This window comes from Panthera uncia, chromosome E1, assembly GCF_023721935.1.
Source record: "Panthera uncia isolate 11264 chromosome E1, Puncia_PCG_1.0, whole genome shotgun sequence".
In the NCBI taxonomy this organism is placed as follows: domain Eukaryota; kingdom Metazoa; phylum Chordata; class Mammalia; order Carnivora; family Felidae; genus Panthera; species Panthera uncia.
This window is the reverse complement of record NC_064814.1, coordinates 5,153,536-5,175,454: the sequence shown is the minus strand read 5'-3', so window position 1 is coordinate 5,175,454 and position 21,919 is coordinate 5,153,536. Positions and strand designations below refer to the sequence as shown.

Sequence of the window (21,919 nt, the reverse complement as noted above, 5' to 3'; positions counted from 1 at the left end):
CAACTCCCACCTCCCACGCGGAGCAGGTCTTTCCCTACCTTCTGCCTCCCCCACTCCGCCATTTGGAGATTCTCTTGAGGAAAAATGTTTGAGTGCTGGAGAAAGTCGGACAGAAACTTTCACAAATGAGCCAAGGACACAGTTAATAGCTCTCCTTCCCTTGTAAACAGTTTTATTCGTTTTAAAGAATCATGCAGCAGTCCATAAATATTGCATCCTTGATGTCCCCACTGTAGTGTGCCCACGAGTGTACTCCAGGGAGTGAGGGGTACACAGATAGCACAAACAGTACACACACACACACACACACACACACACTTGCACACACCAGGTGTGCAGGTCCTAAAGCAAAGTGATCAACCAGCATGCCAAGATCAGGTGGACAGGACACCAACTCTCCCCAGGTGAGACAGCTCAAAGTGTGCGGCTCTATGCCCAGGAGATGCCCCAGTGCGGGCATAAACTCCAGTGGGTGGAGCTGGGTGGGGAAGGAAGGAAGGCTCCACGCGGCCGGGATCAGCACACCACCTGGAGGCCACAGGGACCTCGGGCCAGAGTTGGCAGGAGAAGCCACAGGCCTCCAGAAGTCTGTGCCCTTGTGCGAGAGGCCAGGCCCCATCCCATCCTCACTGGGCCAACTGCTCATAACACAACTGTCTCTGGATGACGGACTGGGTGCGGCAGGGTCAGGAGCTGCCCTGTTCCCTGATCAAGCTGACTAAAGACCAGCTCCTTTGGATGGGATGTTTCTGCTTGCCTCAGAGCCAAATGAGAACAAAGAGGTAGGAGAGACAGAGTGACAGAGACACAGAGGGATCGGTCCGAGAAACAGGAGCGAAAGGGCCATTTCTGACCTGGGCATGTCTTGATTATGGAACCAAGACCTTAAGGAATCTTTCTGAGCCTCTTGCTGGGAGAGGACCCAGCCTGTGCTGTAAGGAAGGACACAGACCCTCCAGGAGGGGCGATGATAATGGTTTTTCTCTCGGGGCTCCTGGCCACCGTGGCAACTGTTTACCTACATCTCCTTCATCTTGGGTAACACCACACGGTGAATACTACCTGCCGAGAGGGGAGGGAGGCTGTGGGCCGCCACCCCCGGCTGAGGGAAGATCCCCACTCCCTGGGGCTTAAACTTCAAGGAAATCAGGCAGTGGGGTTATTGCTCTGACCTCAACCGCAGAAGGGGCCGTAAGGATGTTGGGGGAAAGGACAGGAGTCGGGCCTGAAGCAGCAGGGTCCAGAAGCCCCGGCAGGGCCTCAGAGAGGGGGACATGGGGACTCAAGACAGAAGCTTAGATTCAGGCACGACTCACATATCGCGTCTGTTGGGACAGCAGGCCTTCCCCCCACCAGGGCAGGACCTGAGCCATAACCACTAGGCCGGGCAAGGGTCACCACCGCCTGGCAGTGCAAAGAAGCCACACGGAAGGGGTGAAGGATTCCCCGGGCACGGGGCTCACTTTGGGGTGTTGGAGACGACCCTGAAAGGCTCTTCCAGGGTAACAGTTCCAAATACAAAGACAGGCCATCGTGATGGTCAGAGCCTAAAGGCTCTGTGGTCTCTGGGCCTCATAAATTGCTGTATCTAACTCTGCTTCCCTATCTCATGCTCCACTGAGAGACCACCTTTTCCCAAAGCCAACAGACACATCTGTGCAAGAACTGTGCGGAGCCACCGATGACAACACTGTCCAGAGAGGAGGAACTCCCAGCAGCTTACAGCCTGGCCTCGCCGTTTTAGACTTTTGTTGACAAGCCTCGCACGGGGCTGAGGAGAGGTGGCGGGGGTGGGGGTGGGGGTGGTGCACATGATCTGAACCACAGAATCTCTGAATCTCTAAGGAGCCTGCGGGAGGAGTGCCTCCCCCTCCCCTGCTCAGGCTCGGCAGGTCTGGGAGGCAGGGAAGGGTAACACTTGGGGTGGGGAGGCCCCGGCTCCACGTGTGCCACTTCCTGTGGGACTCCTGGGCACCGACTCGCGAATCACTGTTCCACCCCTCTCTCAGCCTATTTCTTCAACTATTGACAAAAAGGGGTGGGGACAGGGACAACAGATAGAAGAACACCACCGGACCGGGCTGTGGTGAGGGAATGTGAGAACATCCGACAGCTCCTAACACAGGTGCCTGGCACACAGAGGTGGTCAAAGATGTGTTTTCTGAAAGGTCACCTTAGGATGGAGTCCCAGGCCTTCAAGAACGCACCTGCTCCTAAATAACCCTCCCGAGGGTCATCACGTAACTGGGGGATGCTCAGATTCGAGGCCTCCTTCCTAAGCACACAGATGCACGAGGCACAGGGGACCAGCTCTGTGACCAGACCAGATGTTCCAGAGACCAGAAAATGCCAGAGGGGTGTTTGTAATGAAGCTGCCAAGACTCCAGGTCTTCTTGGTTGTGCCCCCTAAGGAGAAAAAGATGCACGAGGAGCAACCAGCCCGTGGACCTGAAGGTCAAGGTGGGTACCTTCCACAGAGTCTCTGCAAGAGGTCTCATGAGCTGCAGTTCACTGAGAGGCTTTGGCCCGTGAGGAGAGAGGAGGCTGCCAGTTCCTTCTGGGTGGGGAAGGGTGGGGATTACGGAGGGCACCGGGCCGGGAGCGGGGGCAGGCTGACCTCCACGTCTAGCTTGCATCTGGGTGTAGAGAGTCTTCGAGGTTTCGCTGAGGACGCCGAGGAGGCCAGCAGTCCAGTGAGGCCGGGATGGAACGTGAGGGTGGCAGGGAGCCCAGGGACGGGCTGGGGCTCTCACACGGCCAAAGGACCCCACACGCAAGGCCTGTCCTGGGGGTCCTCCAGGCTGCCGGAGGGTAAGCGCGGGCGCTGTGTGTGCCGACGACCGATGTTGTCATCGGCCTGCCAGGTGCCTGGAGAAGAGAAAAGAAGGGTATAGGAGCCAGACCCCCGGCCAGGTCCGGATGGGATCTCCAGCAGGATAGCCCAGGAGTTCGGCACGGAAGCTAGCAGGACGCGTGTTACCTGAGACCCCCATGTGTGTGCAGGCCACAGCGAAGGAGAGAGAATCGGGCGAGGTGGGCACCCAGGGGGCAGGGGGCTGTCCCTGTCCTAATGGGCTAGGGACAGTCACGGCCACCATGGACTGCAGAGAAGAACATACAGGGTATTTCTCGTTCTGTGCACCTGCCCTGCAATCCACTTCTGTGTCTTTGTTTTGAAGTTTGCCTAGATGTTATGGGGGGTCGGACTGAGGTTTTCCCCAGGGCAGGAAGCAGTGGAGAGGAGTGACAAGAGCGTGTTAATTTGGGCTCAGTGTCAGTGTTTGCCGTGGGAGCCGGGAGGGGCAGGACGGGGCTGGTTGCTCAGCAGGGTGCCAGGGACAGAAAGGTTGGGGGGGGGGGGCGCGCAGGTGTGACGGGCCCACCTGCTGCTCTTCATCTCTGTCCACCCGAGCAGCCCTCTGGGGTCACCATCAACCCCGGGAGACACCAGCTCGAGAGCCTTGGGGTTGCCCAGTCGGCACCTACAAAACTCTTGTCCTCCCCCAAACCCACCACGGCTCCTGCACAAGGAGCACCGGCTGCCTGGTCTAGAAGCCCATTCTTGGCTGCTCCGTCCTTCGTGCTCTGTATTTCATCCGTCACTACCTCCTGTCTGTCATCAGAAAACCTGGGCTTCCCTCCTGGCTCATGACTGACGGACTGACCACGTGCTCCTGGGCGGAAGCCTTGATTCACCCACCCATCGAATGGGAGCGGAGTGCTCTCCTCACAGGGCTGCTGGGACGACAAAACAAGGTGACACGGGAGTGTGCAGAGCAGGGCGTGGCTTGTCCAGGCTGCCCTCTTCTCTCCCTGGGGTCTCCCCTCAACTCTCGTGCTGGCCCCGACTGCCTTTTCCCAGTGGCGCCCTCCAGCGCAGTGCGAAGCTCCCCGTGACACAGAGGCTCCCGGGGAAGACCTGACTCCAAGGGGCCCGCGGACCTCCAGGCTGCGCCCCCCAGGTGGTGCCCCCAGCCCGACTGCGGCCACAGTGTGCACCTCAGACGGCGAGGGAACCGCCAGGCCCTCGGCCTCCTCCGTCAGACTGCAAGCTCTTCTGGGCAGGCCCGGCCCTCAGAGGACTCATGCAAGGGACAGGCCGGGCTGAGCCGGTGCAGAGGGAGGGCCCGAGGCTCACTGTGCTCGTGTTTGAGGGGCTCAGCCTCCCGCCAGGGCCCGCCCAAGACCCTTTCACAGCCCGCACACTAGGACTGAGTAGCTAGAAACTGCGTATCTCCCGGAAGTGCCCTGGTGTGATCATCCATCTAAAGGCTCTGGCGGCAGTGTGCGGAGGGGGGGGCCCTGGGGCAGAGAAGTGAGTGGAACAGAAAATTCGCGGTGTCTCTCGAATCTAGATGGAAGCTGGAGATTTCGATTCCCTGGAGTCTAGGACATGGGCCAAAGTGCATTCTCCTCTAAGGGAGGCTCTCTTCAGTGTGACAGGATGGACAGAAGGCAAGATTGCCCTTTGAGTCAGGAACCCCCAAATACAATGAGTTGTTTGTTCACTTATAGAATTTGGTAGATCTCATACCTATTCCTCAATGTTTATGGGGCAGGACTCCGGAACTGCGGCTGTTCGGTAGGAAAGACCAAAAGCAAACGGTGAACGAGAGAGAAGACACACATGCATGCACAAAATAAAATCCACGCCACCGCCGCCGCCAACCAGCACGCCACGAAACACCGGACCGACAGGCCGCCCTCACTCTGAATTCGCACGAGTGCCTGCCACAGACCACCGCTCTAGGACCCTGAGCCAGGGCCTGGAACCGATCCTGCCGGAATAGACTCAGCACTCAGACCTGAAGGATCTGTTCTCGCCGGCTTCTTAATTCACTCCGTGGCGAGGGGAGGGTTAGCAGCAGTCACGTGGTGCCCTTCCTGCTCCCCCCCTTCCCCCCGAAAGGACTCCGAGGGGCCCTCAGCAGAACCCTGCTGCTGCTCCCGGGTCACATGTGCAAAGGGGGAGCCTCGCTGCAGAGGGCAACCGGCTCGCAGACGGGGCTTCCCGGACACATGCTCCCACTGGGTCCGGCCCTTCAGCCAGAAACTGGAGCTTGTTGACTGAAAATCTGTCGTGGCGACAGATCAAGGTGCCTTCCCATTTAGAGGATGGGAAACAGGAGGGCAGAGAGACCTCTAGAGGTAGATTTGGGGAGCACACTTAGGGGAATTCTGCACACCCCTTTCCCAGCTCTACCAAGCCCCTGGTTAAATGTAGGCGCTCTGACAGTTTGATTGTCTCGTGGAGTTTCCAGGGGAAAGAGAAACCTAATTCAGATTTCTCCTTCGTGTCTAGGAAATATGAAGTCTCCTAGGTGCATCTCAGCCTCGGGTTATGAGGCTTGAAGACAGGAGGAAACTGGATTTCAAGTTTTTGCCGGTATTGCTGTGCTTTGCTGGATATGTCCCCCCCTGCACGCTGCGGTCATTTAACAATGTATCTCTATTTCCACTAACAAACCCAAATTATGTTGGCTTTTTTTCCCCCCTATCACCTACACTACCCAGAACCTTATCACTTACTCTACCCAGACTTGTCACTGGTCCTCTGGCCACTATGTTGCCACCTGCGTGGTATTTCATCCAATTCCTTGGAGCCACATCCACTCAGCATGGCTTCACGGTCCCAACCTGCTCACCACCTGCACCAGTCAACTTAGGCTCCCTCCCCTTGAGACCTTTTAGAACACTCTCAGAACACGCCACCCCCTTGGTCTTGGAGCCCAAGAAGGCCCAGAAGCTTCTTAGGGGAAGAAGGGCTGGAAGGCCACGGGTGCCCTCTCAGTGACACTCCCACAAGTGGGAGAGGAGTGGTGAGGACGGGGACCTGCGTGGTCTTCGTCACGGGCCGGGTCTCCCGGCAGAGCACACATGAGCATGGGGAGCGTGGCATGTGGGGCGGGGAGAGCGCGGGATGCTCCCCTTGGCTCCGCTTCTCATCAGCCCTCCGCGACGGGAGTGGCGCCACCCGGAGAGGGAAACCGACTCGAGCAGAGACCAAGTGCCTGAGAAGCTGTCCTGGTGGCCGCAGGACACGGAGCTGAGCCAGCCTGTGGGTATCCCAGAGGATGGTTTGGACTTAACAGCTGAGCGCGAAGAGGCCTATTTATTCCACTGGACCTACCAAAGCGGATACTCCCGTTATTAATCCAACAGATGCTTCCAGAGAGTTCCCCAGCAGGCTGCTACCAGTGTGATGCTAACGGTAGAACCAGAGGAACATCTGGCCGAGAAAGCAGATGCGCCTTCCCTCTCCTGTAAGAGCCCTTGAGACCTGTGGTGAGAGGGCACAAGGGGCCACCTCACGTGCCTCTACCTGAGTCGCTCTCCCGACAGGCGTCACGGGCATTTGGCTGCACGTCTGGCTTGGACTGTGAACCTAGCTTAATCCCAGCGCGCTGGCTCTTGAGAGCACCATAAGGAACCCCGGGGGTCCTTTCGGCTTCCCGCAGTCCCGCAAGTGGAATAAATATCAACAAGCAGGTTGGCCAGAGAGAGTCAGGAGGCGGAGGGAGCGGAAGGAACAAAGTCAGTTTCCACCAGCATGGTTGGCTAAAACCGTTCCTGGCAGCCCCCTGTGCCAGAAAACGGGGGTGAGGGGGAGCCCCTCGAGGGAGACAGGAGCCTAGCAGAAGGATGGCTGCTAGTGAGCTGCCACAGACACAGGGCAGAGAGGACAGAGATGTCATCATTCCCGACTCGTGCCCCAGGATGCCAGTTCAAAACGACTCCTCCTCATAATGCTTGCCACAGAAGCATCCCCGTTTTTTGTGGAACAGGGACTCATCTATTTTGACAAATATTTTTTTCTCAGGAAATCTCCTATTGAGTGCAGGCCCTCGCCAGTTAGGACCGGAGACCTAGGCAGAAGCCTCTGGCATGTGCACACGCCCAGCAAGCTTGGTGTCGGGCACAGCATGGCTGGAGGGGGGGGAGGGGGGCGCGGGGACAGTGCTGGCACAGAGTGAACATGAACTTCCATACGAGGTCTACGTGACATAAATGAGCTTCAAAAGAAACAAACCAGACAGACAGATTTACGTTTGGCAAAAAGACGTGAGAAACAAATGGACAGACGGAAGCAAGACACGGAGCGGGAAGGCAGGAAGTGAAGTGTGCCTGGGCCCCACAGCTCCGGTCCAGGCCTGACACGGCATCCTTTGTCCTCGCTGAACGTGAAGAGTCCTGGGCAGGACCTTCAGGACAAACTAAATAGAAAACAACCGGAGAGGCCTTTGAAAGGCTGCAGAAAGCGCCTTCTGGGGATTACGGCTTCCCCGCCACGAGCCTGTGTGGGGCAGGGCGTGCGAGTCCCCGTGTCTCTCCCAGGCTGACGGAGAGCGGCCACCACAGGAGGCTGTGCTGTTCCGACGCCTCTAGCTGCTTCGCTGAGCGAGTAAAGCACTGGACCCATGATGTGACGTGGCTGTTCTGAAGTTCAAATAAGTCTCCATTTCAGGGGATGTTGAAGAGATTTACAGACACCACAAAGTGGATGACCATCTCTGCTGTGAAACCAGGAGGGCGGTTTTGACCTAGTCTACCCGGCCGTGACGTGGCTTCAGAGGGGTTCGTGGAGCCCTTGAACGAGCACATGGAATAGAAGGGGGTGGGTGCTTAGCGGGATTAACGCGGTTCCCGTATAGGAAGTTATCCCGGGTTCGGCTTAGTATCATGAGAGGGAAAAAGGGGGCCTATTGATAGTCCTGACTCAACTTAAAGTCAGGGCTCCGGGGAGCATAGTCACCCTCGACCCCTGACTTCTCCTCTGGGATCCAAGTCTATTAAGTACAATGCAAATGTAACCCAAAGCTCACTGGATCACAGAGCCATTTGCTAGTCTAAAAAATGTCGGCTTTCAAATTCCTCCCTGTTCCTCTGAAGAGCTATGGATCCCCTTTCCAAAGGCTCAGGCTATCTTTCCAAGACCTTCTTAGAGAGGCGGGGTCTGCCTCAAACTTCCTGTTGATGAAAACAAGACCAGGCTACCTGCCACGGGGCCTGCAGGATGGGGGTGGAAGGCTGCTTGGTCAGGCCAATTCGGAAGAAGGGGGGTTTTTTACTCCTGTCGTCCTGTCCTCATATTCTTGCTCAGGGCAGGGGGTGCTCTCTGCACAAGTTCAAGGACTCTCCCGAGGCCTCCTCACTTCCTTTCAGCATCTGGCTTCCAGCAGCCTAGCACAGCCCGTGCCTTCTTGCAGGAAGGCCGGGGCAGGAGACAGGTGTCCCAGGGTGAGAGCAGGGGTGCGAGCAGGGGAGCATCTCCCACCAAGTTCATGTTCAGCAGACTGCCACTCACCGGGTAAGCAGACCTCAGGGCACAGCTTATTGTCCAGTGCTTTCACGCTTGCGATGCCAAAGTCATTGTTATTGTCACACTCCATACCTAGAAATGCGCGTGTCCTCTGGCCTGTAAGGGAGTTAACGCAGTTAGAGAGGGGCTGGCGGTATTTTTTCTCTGCTTTGCTGTCCTTAAAAAAAAAAAAAAATCTTAAGGATGGAGACAAAAAAAATCAAATCATATGTTTAAAAAAAAGACAGTAATTAAGTGGGTAAAGAGTGGACAATAAAGGAATCAAATTGTGTGAGGCCGCCTGTGTGCCTGCCCCGTCCTGCCCTGTCTCCCTAACTGGCTGCTTCCCAGCAGGTGCTCAGCCTGCTGGAGCCCGCGGGGCACCGGCTCATGCAGAACCGCACTGGTGTGGACCGCGGCGGGGAAAGCTAGGGAGAGCATCTGCCGAAGCTACCCCTGCTCCTGCCTGGGTCTGGGGTGTGTGTGTGTGTGTGTGTGTGTGTGTGTGTGTGTGTGTGGTGTGCACGCACGTGCGTGCTTATGACCACAAGGCTCTGTAAGATGATAAATACGTACAACAAACACTAAAAGTCTCAGTTTCCATAATTTTGCATATAAAATCAGAATCACCACATTCACAAAATTATGTTTTGTTTTCCTATGAAACGTGTTATTTTGAGGCTGCCTTAAGGGTCTGACCAGAAACCTACAGACACGTGAGGGGAAGGGGAAAGTTTCAGAAGTTATTTTTTCTAGCTCCCCCTGTGCCGCCGTTTCTCTCTTGGTGAAAGGGAGAGGGAAAAACGTAAAACCACCGTGCGGGCCGTGGGATGTCAGGCAGAAACCGCCCGCCACCCTGCAGTTTTCAGAAGCGAGTATTCTATGGGCGGGAAGCAATCACAAAGGGCAACTCGGGGACCTTGAGCGCCGAAGGCGTCCACCGAGCGGACGACGCGCCGGGCCCTGTCTTGGCTGGCGTGCAAGCGTGGCAGGGGCACAGCCTCCTCCTTCAGGGCTTCCTGGTCAGGGGAGAGTGGTCAGGCCAGCATGCACACCCCTGAACTCCCCAAGCAATGGCCAGCGCTAAAGCAGAAGCAGGTAGGATGACATCTGCGTCCGGGCTGCGGCCCGGGTCCGCTCTGGAGGTGCCCTTCTGAGGGAGGAAAGAGACGCTGGCCCCTGGAGCACGTGGTAGTCCATTCCCAGGGGGATTCTCCCAGTGCCCCCCCACCCCCCGACTCTTCTCACTTCCCTGATCTGAAGATCATTCCTTCTCTCCCAGCCTTGCTAGAAACAAAACTCTTCCATCTGAAGCTATAACGGGGGCGTGAGTTACAGTAAAGAAAATTGCGATGACAGCCTACAAACGCCCGTCTACATGGAGCAGCTGGCGTCCGTCGCCTTCTCACCCCTGCTCTGCGCCCACTGGCTCCGAAGGTCCCTCCACTAGCGAAACGTCAGCCACCTTCTTCACCAAAGCAAAACCAGACCGACTGCCCAACGGTCCTTTCTGCCACGTGGAGGAAACTGTTCTGCTGCCGTTCCTAATCGTGGGGGCTGCCAGAGCAGCTCTGGGGGGGCGGGGGGAGGGCTCAGCTGCAAAGCGGAAGCGGGAAGGAAGGAAGGTGATGAGGGTCGCCCAAGAAGCTTCAGAACTTAGTCCACGAGAATTTAGAGCTCCCCGCGCGCTTTGTGAAGCAGCTCCGTCCTGATGTCCTCGGCCCTGAGGCCTCCAAAAAGCCAGGAAGATCGCTGCGGCCCTCAGACTCCCTGCTTGCCTCGATACTCCATCAAGAAGGCCGCCTTTCCCCACCAGGCACACTGGTGCCACCGAGTCATCCCGGTGTCCCTGTCTGTACCCTTTGAAGAATCCCAAGAGGGGAAATCTAATAAGAGGGAGCGAAAGACCAGGTCTTTTACCATCTTCTTGTGGGGGGGGTCCATCCTCTTCCTCCATAACATCATTTCCCTAGGACAGAAGGAAGGCGCTATGAGTCTGTAAAAGCAGTGAAATGAATCTGTTGGTCAGCTGAAGACAGAAGTAATTGGCCTAACGGTATCTCACTCCAGGGCCTACGTCAATGGCATACATCTCCCGTCGTGTCTGAGGGGCCCGGGAGGCTGAGCAGAGACAGATTTTCCTTGGTGAGGCGTGGTCTGCCTGCAGGGACCGCATCTGAGGCCCGTCACAGATGTGCCCGGGGAATGTCAAGAATAGCCTTGGTAACAGTTTAGCTCATACTGTCTCTTGAAGGTGGAAATAAAAGTTGTCAAATGAAAAGGTAAATAGTAAGATCATGGAACTTTCAGAAATTCCTTTGGGATCCCAAACCCCAACGGGCTCTACTCCCGTGAGAGCACCTGGCTCAAGAAAGAGTGCTAGGGCCCTCACTGTGACCTGGGCCTGTCATGCACTTCCCGAACACCTCCATCAGGGCATTCTCATACTGAATTGTAATCCTGTCCGCACCACCTGCCATGGGGCTTCTAGACGAACAGGACATTTAGCGACTCTACACACAACGTGGGGCTCGAACTTACGACCCTGAGATCAAGAGTTGCAAGCTCTTGTGACTGAGCCAGCCGGGCGCCTCTGCATGAGTCTGTCTATACAGTCAGGGTCGGGGGGGGAGGCCAACATCAGGTCACTGGGGTCTTTGTGTCATCCCGTGCCAGGAGGTGCCTGAGACAGTCATTCTGTGTAAATACTGAGCGAACGAAGGACACACACGCTCAGGTGGAGGGTCCGACCCAGAAGAGTTCCCTCTAGGACCCACTCCACACCTGCTACGCTGGGACTGGCGCACGGTGCGGTGGGACAGTCCACTGACCGGAGTGCGTGGCCACTCTCCCCTGCACACCACACCCCACCCCTAACTGAGCCAAGCCTGCCACCTTAGGAGGCCCCTTCCAGAACAGCGCCCATCCTACCGCGCCCCCCACCTCCGCCAGCGCCAACAGCCCCACCATCGGCGTTACCTCTGCGTCCTGCTCCTCGGCGGCGAGGCCGACGAAGTTGCTGTCCGGAGATGCTGCCGGCATCACCTGCCACAGAGCGACAGAGATCAAGGCACAGACTGACCCAGCTCGCAGGGTCTGCGACCCGAGCCCTCGGCACGGAAGTGGCACCAAAGAGAAGGGTCAGAGGTGAGGGGCGTTTGATTCAACGACCCCACCTCGTCTGCCAGGCCCTCCTTCCGAGCCCGGCGGGCACTCGGCAGCTGTCCCCCCGGCAGACCGTGGGGCGAGCTGCCCTGGCCGCGTGTGCCGAGTCACGGCAGCAAGGACCGTCCCCAACCCCGGGCTCCTCCCTCACCTCTCCTTCTTCTGAGGGGGCCCTGCTGGCAGCCCGGGGCGAAGGGAGCGCCTCTCCCTCTTCAGTGCCGGGGGCGATGTAAGAGCCGGACATGGAGGAGACCGTGTCGGTGCTGATCTGGGAGTGGCGGCTCTGGGAGGACACCATGGACATGACGGACTGGGCCAGACTGCTGCTGGCAGGGTCTGGGGAGGCCGGGGCGGAAGGAAGGAGATGGGAGGTCAGGCTTCGGCGAGCGGACTGAGGAGCGGACCCACCTCCCTGTGCTCACGCAGCGAGGACCACAGCGGCCACACCGCACCCTTACCTAAAAAGCTTCGGGTTCAAGGTTTTCCGAGGTTCTGCCCCTTTGCATTTTAGAGCTCAGGACTCTACCCCAGGAGCCAGGGTTTGCTCGTCTCTGACTTAATGTTACAGGAACCGCTGACAGCAGGCCGGGAAACAGACGAGGACTCCTGCCCCCCTGCCTGGCTGTCAGCAGGACCCCCTTGCCTCTGACTCTGGCCTCGTTAGTCACGCAACTTAGGTATCAACCTGCTGGCCCAAGTCCATCCTGCAGGAACTGTCAGGGGTGCTGAGCGCCGGGCCGAGGGGCCGAGCGTGCAGTCCCCCTCCCTCATGTACCTTCTGGGGAGGAGATTGTGGAAGAGAGAGGCGTCCCTGTGCAAGACGACTGGTCAATAGCTCCCGACGATGACATGGTAAGATTCTCACTTTCTGGAGTTATGCCACATTCCTGGAGGGAAACAGTTAAGTGCAAAGGGAAGGGTGTAAGGGCAGGGGGCTGGCTACGGAGGGTGAGGGGGGCATCGGGGGCGCCGAGGGCTCCTCCATCAGGGGGCTACGTGCAGAGGAGGGGCGGTTTCTCTTGTCCTCACTTCTCTGCCGCCCTGGCCTGGAATGGCTGTCTCCCAGGGGAGGTGCAAACTTCAGTGAGCACATCCTGCCTGAGGCACAGCATCTGCTAGGGCCATACAAAGACTGCAGCTCAGGTGACACAGGTCACCCAGCAGCTGTGACACGGGAACACCCCAGGTTTCCCCAGGATTATAAACCGCTTTCCTTCTGAAGGAGAACATAAAACCAGCAGAGGCCTCACTGCCTGCCAGGCACCTCCGCTTGGATATCGGGTTAGTTCCAGCTCAATCGACCTAACACAAACACTACCTTTGCCTCCCCACCCACTCCTGACACCCCGGCTATCGGTCACCTGGGCCAGTACCCTCACCCCATCCCAGGCAGATGGGGATTCTGCCCCTATAACCTTTTCTCCAGGAGTTTTGTTTGGTTTTAAGTAGTCTCCACACCCAACGTGGGGCTTGAGCTCACGACCCTGAGATCAGGAGTCACGTGCTCTACTGACTGAGCCAGTGGGTGCCCAAGGAGCTCTGTGTTTATTGTAGCTCAAGGATTCCCTCCCGCCTGGGCCAGTGGAATCATCCAGACGGCCCTGCTGGTCTCTGGGCGGCCACTGTGTGCCTCCGTCAGGCAGGCCTTCCTACAGCAAAGCTCTCCCAGACAGCGGGCCTGCTCACAGCCCCGGCCTCTGCCCTACACCTCTGCGTGCCCTGCCCTGGCCATCTCAGATGCTTCTGTCGCCTTTCTCTAGGAGTCTAAAACACGCTGAGAGTCAGCTCAAATGCTACTCCTCCACTCTGCTCCCCTGGTTTATAACTGCTCTTGTCCCTGCCACAGCACTTTACTGTCCCTTCTTCTCTATTGTTAAAATCCGCTCAACGGGGCACCTGCGTGGCTCAGTTGGTTGAGCGTCCGACTTCAGCTCACGTCACAATCTCTCCGTTCAGGAGCCTGAGCCCCGTGTCGGGTTCGCTGCTGGCAGCGCGGAGCCTGTTCTGGATCCTCTGCCCCTCTATCTGCCCCCCCCCCAATAAATAAAACATTAAAAAAGATTCATCTATTCATCCATTCAGCAAACAGTGCTGGGCACAGCACTGATACTTGTGTGTGCGTCCTGTCCCCAACCAGACACTGAGCTCCCAAGGTCAGGAACCACTTCATCAGGGTTGCCTGTTCACTCTCCCTAGCTCACCGCCGTACAGAGAGCGGGGGTAATGAACCTGTTCAATGAAGCCTGTGGGGGGCACGGGTGGCAAGCCCCCCCTCTTCCACCGGCCTCCCAACGCACCTCTGCTGGGCCTTCCTGCTGCCTGTTCCCACGCCCGCAACCCGCTCTCCTCAGACATCTGCATCGTTCACTCCCTCACCTCCTTCCGTCTTGGTTCACAGACTACTTTTTACAGACAGCAACCCCCACCTCTGGCCTTGAACTCCCTTGTCTGACGAGCCAATCCACAGCACGGTCTGACACACCCCTTTTCTCCCGTCTTTGCGTCCATCCTAGCCCCGATAGCAAGAATATCAGCGCCACCAGGGCAAGGACTTTTGTAGTTTCCTTACTGCTACTGTCCTCAGCATACGCAGCAGTGCCTGGTAGAGAACACAGGCTCAATATATTGTTGAAAAGATGGACGTAATGAAATCTTTGCTGCTGTCTCAAAGGGTGTTCCAAGGTGCCCGAGGAACAAACGAAGGCAGACGGACCTGGAGAGGCCTGTGGGACGGAAGAACCTGTGGTCCAACGTCCGAGAAACGGAGGGGAATGAAATTACCTCTTCGAGATGCTGAGCTGAGGGTCTCTGAGAGAGCGGCGTCTCTGACTCGCTGCAAGAACGCTCATCTTCCTCTTCACGCAACACAGAAGAGTTCTGGGAAACAGACCTGTAACAGTCCGGAGGGGAAAGCATCTGGCGCCAGAATCCACACGAAGAGGGGGACTGGCTTGTACTCTCACGAGCTGGACTCCATGGGAAGAAGAGGCCCGAGAGGGGACGGAAGGAGCCCAGGTCTTAAGGAGGACGGAGGTGGGAAAGAGCCCTAGGGGTAGCCTGAGTGCTTTTCAGGGTGTCAGAAAATCTGGGCTTTACCTTTAACTCCTTTAGTAACTTGTGTCTGTACCTGGGAAAAATCACTGACATTTTTAGGGTCTCAACATTTTCATCTATAAAATACGCTCCTTAACTCTGCCACAGAAAGCTTATCATGACTTGTGCCTAGTTGGATTTAAATGCTTATGAGGTACAGGTACAGATTACAAGGTTCCTTCAGTCTTTAGACTGAGCGACACTCCCCACAGGCGTCAATGACCCTAGGGATGTCCTTTTCCCCCCAAAACACATGAGATTCGCCTGTCTGGTACCCACAGGTACCGTAAGTATCTTCCTCACCTACGGAATGGGGGAACCTTCTGCCAGAGTGTTCACCCCAGGTCTTACGTGGGACAAAAAAGCTCCGGGAACAGCCCAGAAGGTCTACGCTGCCCTGGGGACCCAGGACGTGAGCCAGCACTGAGGAGGTGAGAGAAGGAGTGAGAACCTATCATCAGGGCCTTGAGGGGCAACACTGTCGAGCACCAACCACTCACTTGGAGAGACTCTTTTTGAGCTCAATTCCTTGGCTGCTACAGTCAGACAGGCGGTCGAGTGGGGAGAGCGTCCTGACAGGGGGCAGGTGGCCATCACTGCCGTACGAGGGGAGCATTCCCGAGAGGTGGCCGTCTCCAAGCACGTGAAGGGCAGGGGCCGCTGGGGATGGGGTGAGGGGCCCATTGAGGGCCTCCAGAAGAGACACAACTTCATAACCTGGTGGAATGTTCTCTGAGGACTAGGGGAATCAGAGACAGGTTGAAAAATTAATTAAGTACTCTTTGTTTTATGACATGATCATGTTTCTCACTCTACACTGAAAAAAAAATGTTTTCTTTTACAGCTGGTCTGGCAAGAAAAGCTTCTGCAAAGGAGGCCAAAGAAAGACACAATGTCAGGGAACCTGCATATTCCTACATTCCGCTTACAGGCGAACATCTTCTCAGCAATGTTTATTTTTCTGATTGTAATGGGAATACATGTTCGTTACAGGGAATACGTGTTCATTACCGCGAGATCATGACCTAAGCAGAAATCAAGAGTCAGACACTTAACTGACGGAGCCCCCCAGGCGCCCCTATCTGTAAATCACAATTTTATATCCTGCTTTATTTTAGCAAACGTTAAGTATTTTCCTTCACACACGTCCCCTTGTCACAGATTCCATGTTTCCTACCTGTTCTCCTCTGCCCAGGATTTAGCTGCATCCACCATTTCCTACTGTAAGCAACATTTTGAGGAACATCCTTGTGTACAGATATTTTATTGTTTTTGGAGATTTAATTGGCTTCATTAAGCAATTCGTGAAGCGGGCAACATCCCATCTAGCAAGGAGAGAGATGCTACCACGAATCTTTTTTTTTTTCCACATTGTTTTCTTGGTATTAAATTCTTAGATCTTCGATGACCAGATACAGATGTTTTTAAGGCGCTTGATGTATACAGCTATATGGTTTTGTTTCTTCAAAGAGCCTTCTAGTCACACTCCCATAAGCAGCACAGAAAACCTATTTCAACTGCTTCTCTGACAGCATGGAGTATCTTTAAGAAGCTTTCGAATCTGGGGGCGCCTGGATGGCTTAGTAGGTTAAGTGTCTGACTCTTGGTTTCAGCTCAGGTCATGATCTCATGATTGGTGGGTTTGAGCTCTGTGTGCAGACAGCGTAGAGTCTGCTTGGGATTCTCTCTCTCCCTCTCTCTGCCCCTTCCCTGCTCATGTCCCCTCTCTTTGTCTCAAACTAAATATATAAAACTTAAACAAACAAACAAAAAAAGCTTTCGAATCTGGAAGGTGAAAAATGGTACCTCATTTTATTTATTTATTTATTTATTATTTATTTTTTTTTTTTTTTGAGAGAGAGAGAATGACAGAGGGGCAGAGGATCTGAAGTGGGCTCTGTGCTGACAGCAGCCAAGTCCAATGTGGGACTTGAACTCACAAACCAATGACATCATGACGTGAGCCTAAGTTGGATGCTCAATGGATTGAGCCACCCAGGCGCCCTGGAACCTCATTCTAATTGATTGGTATATGGTGGATCTCTAATGTGGTTGACTTAAAAAAAAAAAAAAAAAAAAAAAAAAAAGATTGTTAACCAGCTAAGCATCCTCTTCTGAGAATTAAAAAAAAAATATTCTGGGGCGCCTGGGTGGCTCAGTCGGTTAAGCATCCGACTTTGGCTCAGGTCATGATCTTACGGTATATGAGTTCAAGCCCCGCGTTGGGCTCTGTGCTGACAGCTCAGAGCCTGGAGCCTGCTTCGGATTCTGTGTCTCCTTGTCTCTCTGCCCTTCCCGTGCTCATGCTCTGTCTCTCTCTGTCTCTTAATAATAAGTAAATGTTAAAAAAAATTTAAAAAAAAATCCTTTGTCCATTTATCTACTGTTTTATCATATGAGCCATGGCAAAGACATTGTCTTTCCTCTGATATAAATGCTGAAGACATTTTTTTCTCTAAATGATTTGTTGTTTACCTATTTTAATTTTTTGCACATGTGAACTTTTACATTTTTTATACGGTAAAATCTACCCTTCTTTTTTTTTTTTTTTTTGTAGTGTTCCTCTGCTTTTAAGCTTAGAGAGTCCTCTCCCATGCCAAGTCATTAAAGAATCACCTATAATTTATTCTCAGTCTTTAATATTTGGTTTGGTTTCGTTTGCTTTAATATAGTTACTCTATCTGGAATTTTAGTTGTTAATCTGGTAAGGAGTAAAGTGCTAGGCTGATTTCTCCTCCCTAAATAGCTAACAAATTATCCTAATACCATGTACTGAATAATGGCTCTCTTCTATTGGTGTATGAATCTGAAGCCGGTCTCTGCTACGACAGCACAGCTTCGAGGCTGCATTCTAACGCCATCACTTATGCTGTGAAACCGAGGTGAAATATTTCATCCACTCGGGTCGCAGTTGCTAAAGCCATGAAACGGGATAAAGAAAACAGTTACCTTCTTCAAGGACTCGGATAAAGACAGTAAACTGTATTCAAATCCAAAACAATCATCCCCTTGTTCCTGCTTGGGGGGAGTTCCAGAGCTGGACCCCACTGGGAGGAGGCTGCACGCAGACAGCTCTAGGCGTCGTAAATATTAACTGGACGCCCAGTTCCCAGGGAGGAAATGGGGGATTTAATGATCAGTATCCAATTTTCCGTGGTAATACCAGTCGGTTTTAACACAATGTGACCTCAGCCAGCTTACCAAATACTGCAGCGTGCCAGGGTTTAATTACTTGTTGCAAAGTCAGGTAAAGAAGGGTGAGAGGTGAAAAAAAACCCAGCAAGGAGAGCAGAACGCCTGCCTCACAAATGGTCACGGTGCCCAGCCCAACTTACTGAATGCTCTTCCGAGTCAGATGTCTGAGACGAGATGATGGGGTTAAAGCCGGTTGGGGACAAGGGGCCCAGTTTTTTCCTCATGGCCCGGATCTGAAGCAGTGCCCGGAAGGCTGGAAGAACGAAACAGGCCATCGGGCCATCCTGATGCAGGAGTCAGGCTACACGAAAGCCCGGGCAGAAACCACAGTCCCCCCACCCCCACCCCAGAGTCGGTCAGTTCGCAGACCCCGCTGTCGGGTCCCGGCCTGCGGTTCTGGGGCTTACGCAGTCGGCAGATGGGGCAGTTGTTGGCCTGGTAGCGCAGGGTGTCAGCACACGTGTTACACAGGCAGAGGTGGCGACAGGGCAGAATCAAGGTGTCGCGGACATCCGAGAGACATACCACGCACTCAGCGCTGTTATCGCTCACTTCATCCTCAGCCACCTGTCCCAGGAGACAGAAATTCAGCCGGTGACACAAAGCCCTTCGTGTCCTCCATTTTCTTCACAAGCAGCTTTGCCTGAAGAGCTGAGACAAGTGGTAAGAACAAAACCTTACATTTGCTTTGGACTTAAAAAAAAAAAAAAAAAAAAAGTTTATTTATTTTTGAGGAAAAGAAAGGCAGAGAGACAGAGAATCCCAAGCAGGCCCTGTCAGCACAGAGCCTGACGCTCTGTGCTGGGGCTCGATCCCATGAACTGTGAGATCATGAACTGAGCCCAAATTAAGAGCCGGATGCTCAATGGGCTGAGCCACCCAGGCGCCCCTGCTTTGACTTGACTTTACCGTTCAGCAAGCGCGTTCACATACTGGTCAGTATCACTTCTTCTGGGAACTATTTATCTCAAGCTCGTCCTATGGGGCTCAGATCTGTCCTCTCCGACAGATCTGGCGGGGCCCTAGGAGACCACACCAGGAAGGGCAGGGGCCAGGTAACTGAGTGACCAGAACTCTGCAGAACAACTGATCCCAGCCTGCCTGTGTTTTTCATTTTGGAAGTGATGTAAGCATAAGCATCTGAAATAAGGAACAAGAGAACACCCTCCTAGGACCAAACTGATTCCAGAGTTGGTCATGCTAAACCCCGAGATCCCAGCTTCATCAGAGCATTTCTCACTCCGTCCCCAGGGAAAAAAGTACATTCAGAATTTCGGATGGAACTTGCCTTAGAATCCTGGGTGTTGTACTTGTTTTCAATTCCATAGATCTCCTGAAGGAGGTAGCTGACCCCATCTACCTGAAGAGCAAACAGAGAAGTTCAAGGGCAGGCTGACTCAACAGAGATAAGTAGGAACTTGCCCCTCAACCTTTTCTGGTAACCAAGGACTACTGATGCACAATGAAAAAAAGCAAAGGCCTAGACAAATAAGGATGCTTTTTTTTTTTTTTAATTAAAAAATAATTTTTTTTTAATGTTTATTTACTTTTGAGACAATGCGAGAGACAGAGTGCAAGCAGTGGAGGGGCAGACAGAGGGAGAAACAGAATCCGAAGCGGGCTCCAGGCTCTGAGCTGTCAGCACAGAGCCCGACGTGGGGCTGGAACTCACGAACTGTGAGATCATGACCTGAGCCGAAGTCGGATGCTCGACTCACTGAGCCACTCAGGCACCCCAAGGATGCTTTTATTTACTTATGTTTTCTCTTTGACAGAGAAAAGGAAATCCGATGTTTGATTCACCCACCATTATACCCAACAGGGAACATGAAAGTTCACAAATACAACACTAATCTGTGTACTGCAGCTCACTATTCCAGGCAGTTAAGAAGGGATAGACTAAGCAAATGGAAGAACGTGCATCAAAATAGAAGCATCAGCTATGTAACCAAAGTTAAGTGTAGACATTACAAAACCAAAGGAATGGAAAAGAGAAAGAAAGAAAGAAAGAAAGAAAGAAAGAAAGAAAGAAAGAAAGAAAGAAATGGGCAAGGGAAAGAGGGGAAAGGAAAACATCTGAAGCAGAGAGAGACAGTAAGACCTTGAAGGGGAGGCCAATGGAGTCCCTCCACCTGCACAAGCCACCGTCACCCACAGAGCCAAGGACCCCTCTTGGCCCTGTTCCTTAAAACCCCAAGTTCAATGCCCACTCCCACTAGCCTAGCCACGTCAGAGCCAAAGCAGGCCCTTTTCTTGTTTCTTTACATGAGCCCACTCCTCCCTCGGCTTCACCTCTGTCCCACTGATCCCCTCCCCTCAGACCTAGCCTGTCACTGATTTTATACCTCACTCTCCGGTGTGACAGAGTCAGTTGCTAATGCCAAGCTAGCAATAGGAAAATAGACCATTTACCTTGAGCTACCCTAGCCTTTCCATCCCATCTAGGCGTTCTGGGAAATGAGGCCTCCCCATGAGACAACTCACCAAAGCCTGGCCGTGGCAGGCAGTACTCTGGGCCCAGGATCTGTTTCCTCCTGTGCCTCTTAAAACTTGTTTCGACCTACTGATTCTAATGGAAAGGATATTATCAACAGATTTAGACTAAGGTGTTACTGACTACTATTGGCCTCATTAATGAATAACTCAGAATTTCAGACACCTGTCACCCATCTGCAGGGGAGGCTGGCCAGTGCCACTGGCACCACTCTCCAGGACTCTCCGCTCACCGTTGCAAGAGTGGAAAAAAAAGTGCTGGCACACAGCAGGGGTCAGGCCTTTGAGCAGACATATGCGTGACTTGCTGGTCATCCTGGAAGACGGCAGATGGCCAGGAAACTTGGAATTTTAGAAAAACACTTGGTGGGATAAATTAAGCCAAGGGCCCTAACTGGCTCTGAATTGGACCCCGACATTTTATCCTTTAGCTCGGAATGTTTCTCGCCCTGGCATTTTCAATGAAAAGAGTTCTCCCTAAACCTAATGTCAAGAGACAAATCCCGTTCTTTCCTTTCTCAAGACCTTTGCTCAGATAATGGCTGCCTCCACGCCAACAATTCTGGAACAAGAAAGACACCAAAGTCAGTATTCTTTTCAGGCCACCCAAGGAGTTTCTAACACACAAAAGCACTCCTTTTTTTTTTATTTTAACTTTTCTTGGATTAAAAAAAAGGGGGGCAGTGGAAGAGAAAGAAGCATGCTTAGCAAAAAAGAAAGAGAGATGAAAAGAAAGAAGTCTGGGGGGGAGGGGGCCAACGATCCCCAGCCCTCAGATACCTACCACTTGTTTCTGTTTGAGGGGCTTGACACAGAATGACCCATCGGTGTGCTGGAATGAAACACGACCGTTAGGACCAGGAAGCAGGGGCAGGAACCGGGTGTTCTCGGGCACTCCTCTCAATGACACCTGCGTGTGATGGCACACTCCTCACGCCGCGGGGCCTCATGAGCATCTAGTCTGACCCTTCCGTCTCGGGAAGAGGAGACTGCGGCCTCGAGAGCTGCAGGTCGCGCAGCACGCGGGCGGCAGAGCTGGACCGAGGCCCGAGGGCGGCCCCCAGTGTGGCGCTCCTCCCGCTCCGTGGGGAGCTGGGCCTGCCCTGACCTCAGGGAGCGCTCAGGGAGCCGGCCAACAGGCCGCACGCGTCCCCGCACGAAAGACAGCTAAACAGAACCGAGTGAGGCCCTGTGAAGCTACTCACCTTTTCAAAAGTGCCCAGCAGTACATGGCAATGGCCAAAATACTCTGAAAAAAATAAAGGGACGCGGGTGAAGGAGAAAGCCAAACAGCACACCTTGCCACCCATCTATCTTCCCCGACTCCCCCCAACCCGGAAGACCAGATGCTCTGGGCCGTCAGGAGAAGGGGCCCGTCCCCTCACCCAGGGCTGTTCTCATCAGCCTAAGGAGTGCAAGGGGCATGGAAACTGGCTGCCTGATCCCCACGGCGGGGGCGTGTTGTTCCCGAGGCCACAGCGACTGCCCGGCCTGTGCACCACAAAAGGGCAGCGCGTAGAGCAAAAGAAGACAGAGAACGCCCATTACCGTCTCCTTCATCCACCACGGCGTGGACCACTAAAGGGTAAACCTCTCGGTCCAGATCAAAGCCAAGCTGAAGGGAAAGAAAAGGGGTGGGGGGGAGGAAAGACTTAACACGTTTAAATGGCCCAG

The 21,919-nt window shown here is 54.0% G+C and overlaps 1 protein-coding gene and 1 long non-coding RNA gene across 6 annotated transcripts in view; one reads left to right on the top strand and one right to left on the bottom strand.

Moving 5' to 3' along the window:
- Positions 1 to 146: 146 nt before the first annotated feature.
- The window catches only part of RNF157 (ring finger protein 157), an 82,413-nt gene continuing 60,640 nt past the window's right edge, over positions 147 to 21,919 (bottom strand). Inside the window, exons 6-20 of one of the 5 annotated variants that reach the window (XM_049635671.1) lie at positions 21,794 to 21,860; positions 21,451 to 21,494; positions 21,030 to 21,077; positions 19,041 to 19,112; positions 18,160 to 18,319; positions 17,893 to 18,005; positions 15,058 to 15,296; positions 14,246 to 14,354; positions 12,240 to 12,351; positions 11,616 to 11,800; positions 11,279 to 11,344; positions 10,220 to 10,268; positions 8,306 to 8,416; positions 4,535 to 4,575; positions 2,790 to 2,868 (exon numbers count right to left, since the gene is read on the bottom strand). In XM_049635671.1, the coding sequence (XP_049491628.1) occupies positions 4,535 to 4,575; positions 8,306 to 8,416; positions 10,220 to 10,268; positions 11,279 to 11,344; positions 11,616 to 11,800; positions 12,240 to 12,351; positions 14,246 to 14,354; positions 15,058 to 15,296; positions 17,893 to 18,005; positions 18,160 to 18,319; positions 19,041 to 19,112; positions 21,030 to 21,077; positions 21,451 to 21,494; positions 21,794 to 21,860 (1,416 nt within the window). In that variant the 3' untranslated portion in view covers positions 2,790 to 2,868. The other 4 variants (XM_049635670.1, XM_049635672.1, XM_049635669.1 and 1 more) reach the window with 4 other exon arrangements.
- On the top strand, positions 2,375 to 5,530 carry LOC125926340 (uncharacterized). The gene is made up of 4 exons (XR_007459082.1): positions 2,375 to 2,460; positions 2,865 to 3,033; positions 3,624 to 5,096; positions 5,303 to 5,530. It is a non-coding gene; the product is annotated as an uncharacterized LOC125926340 (long non-coding RNA).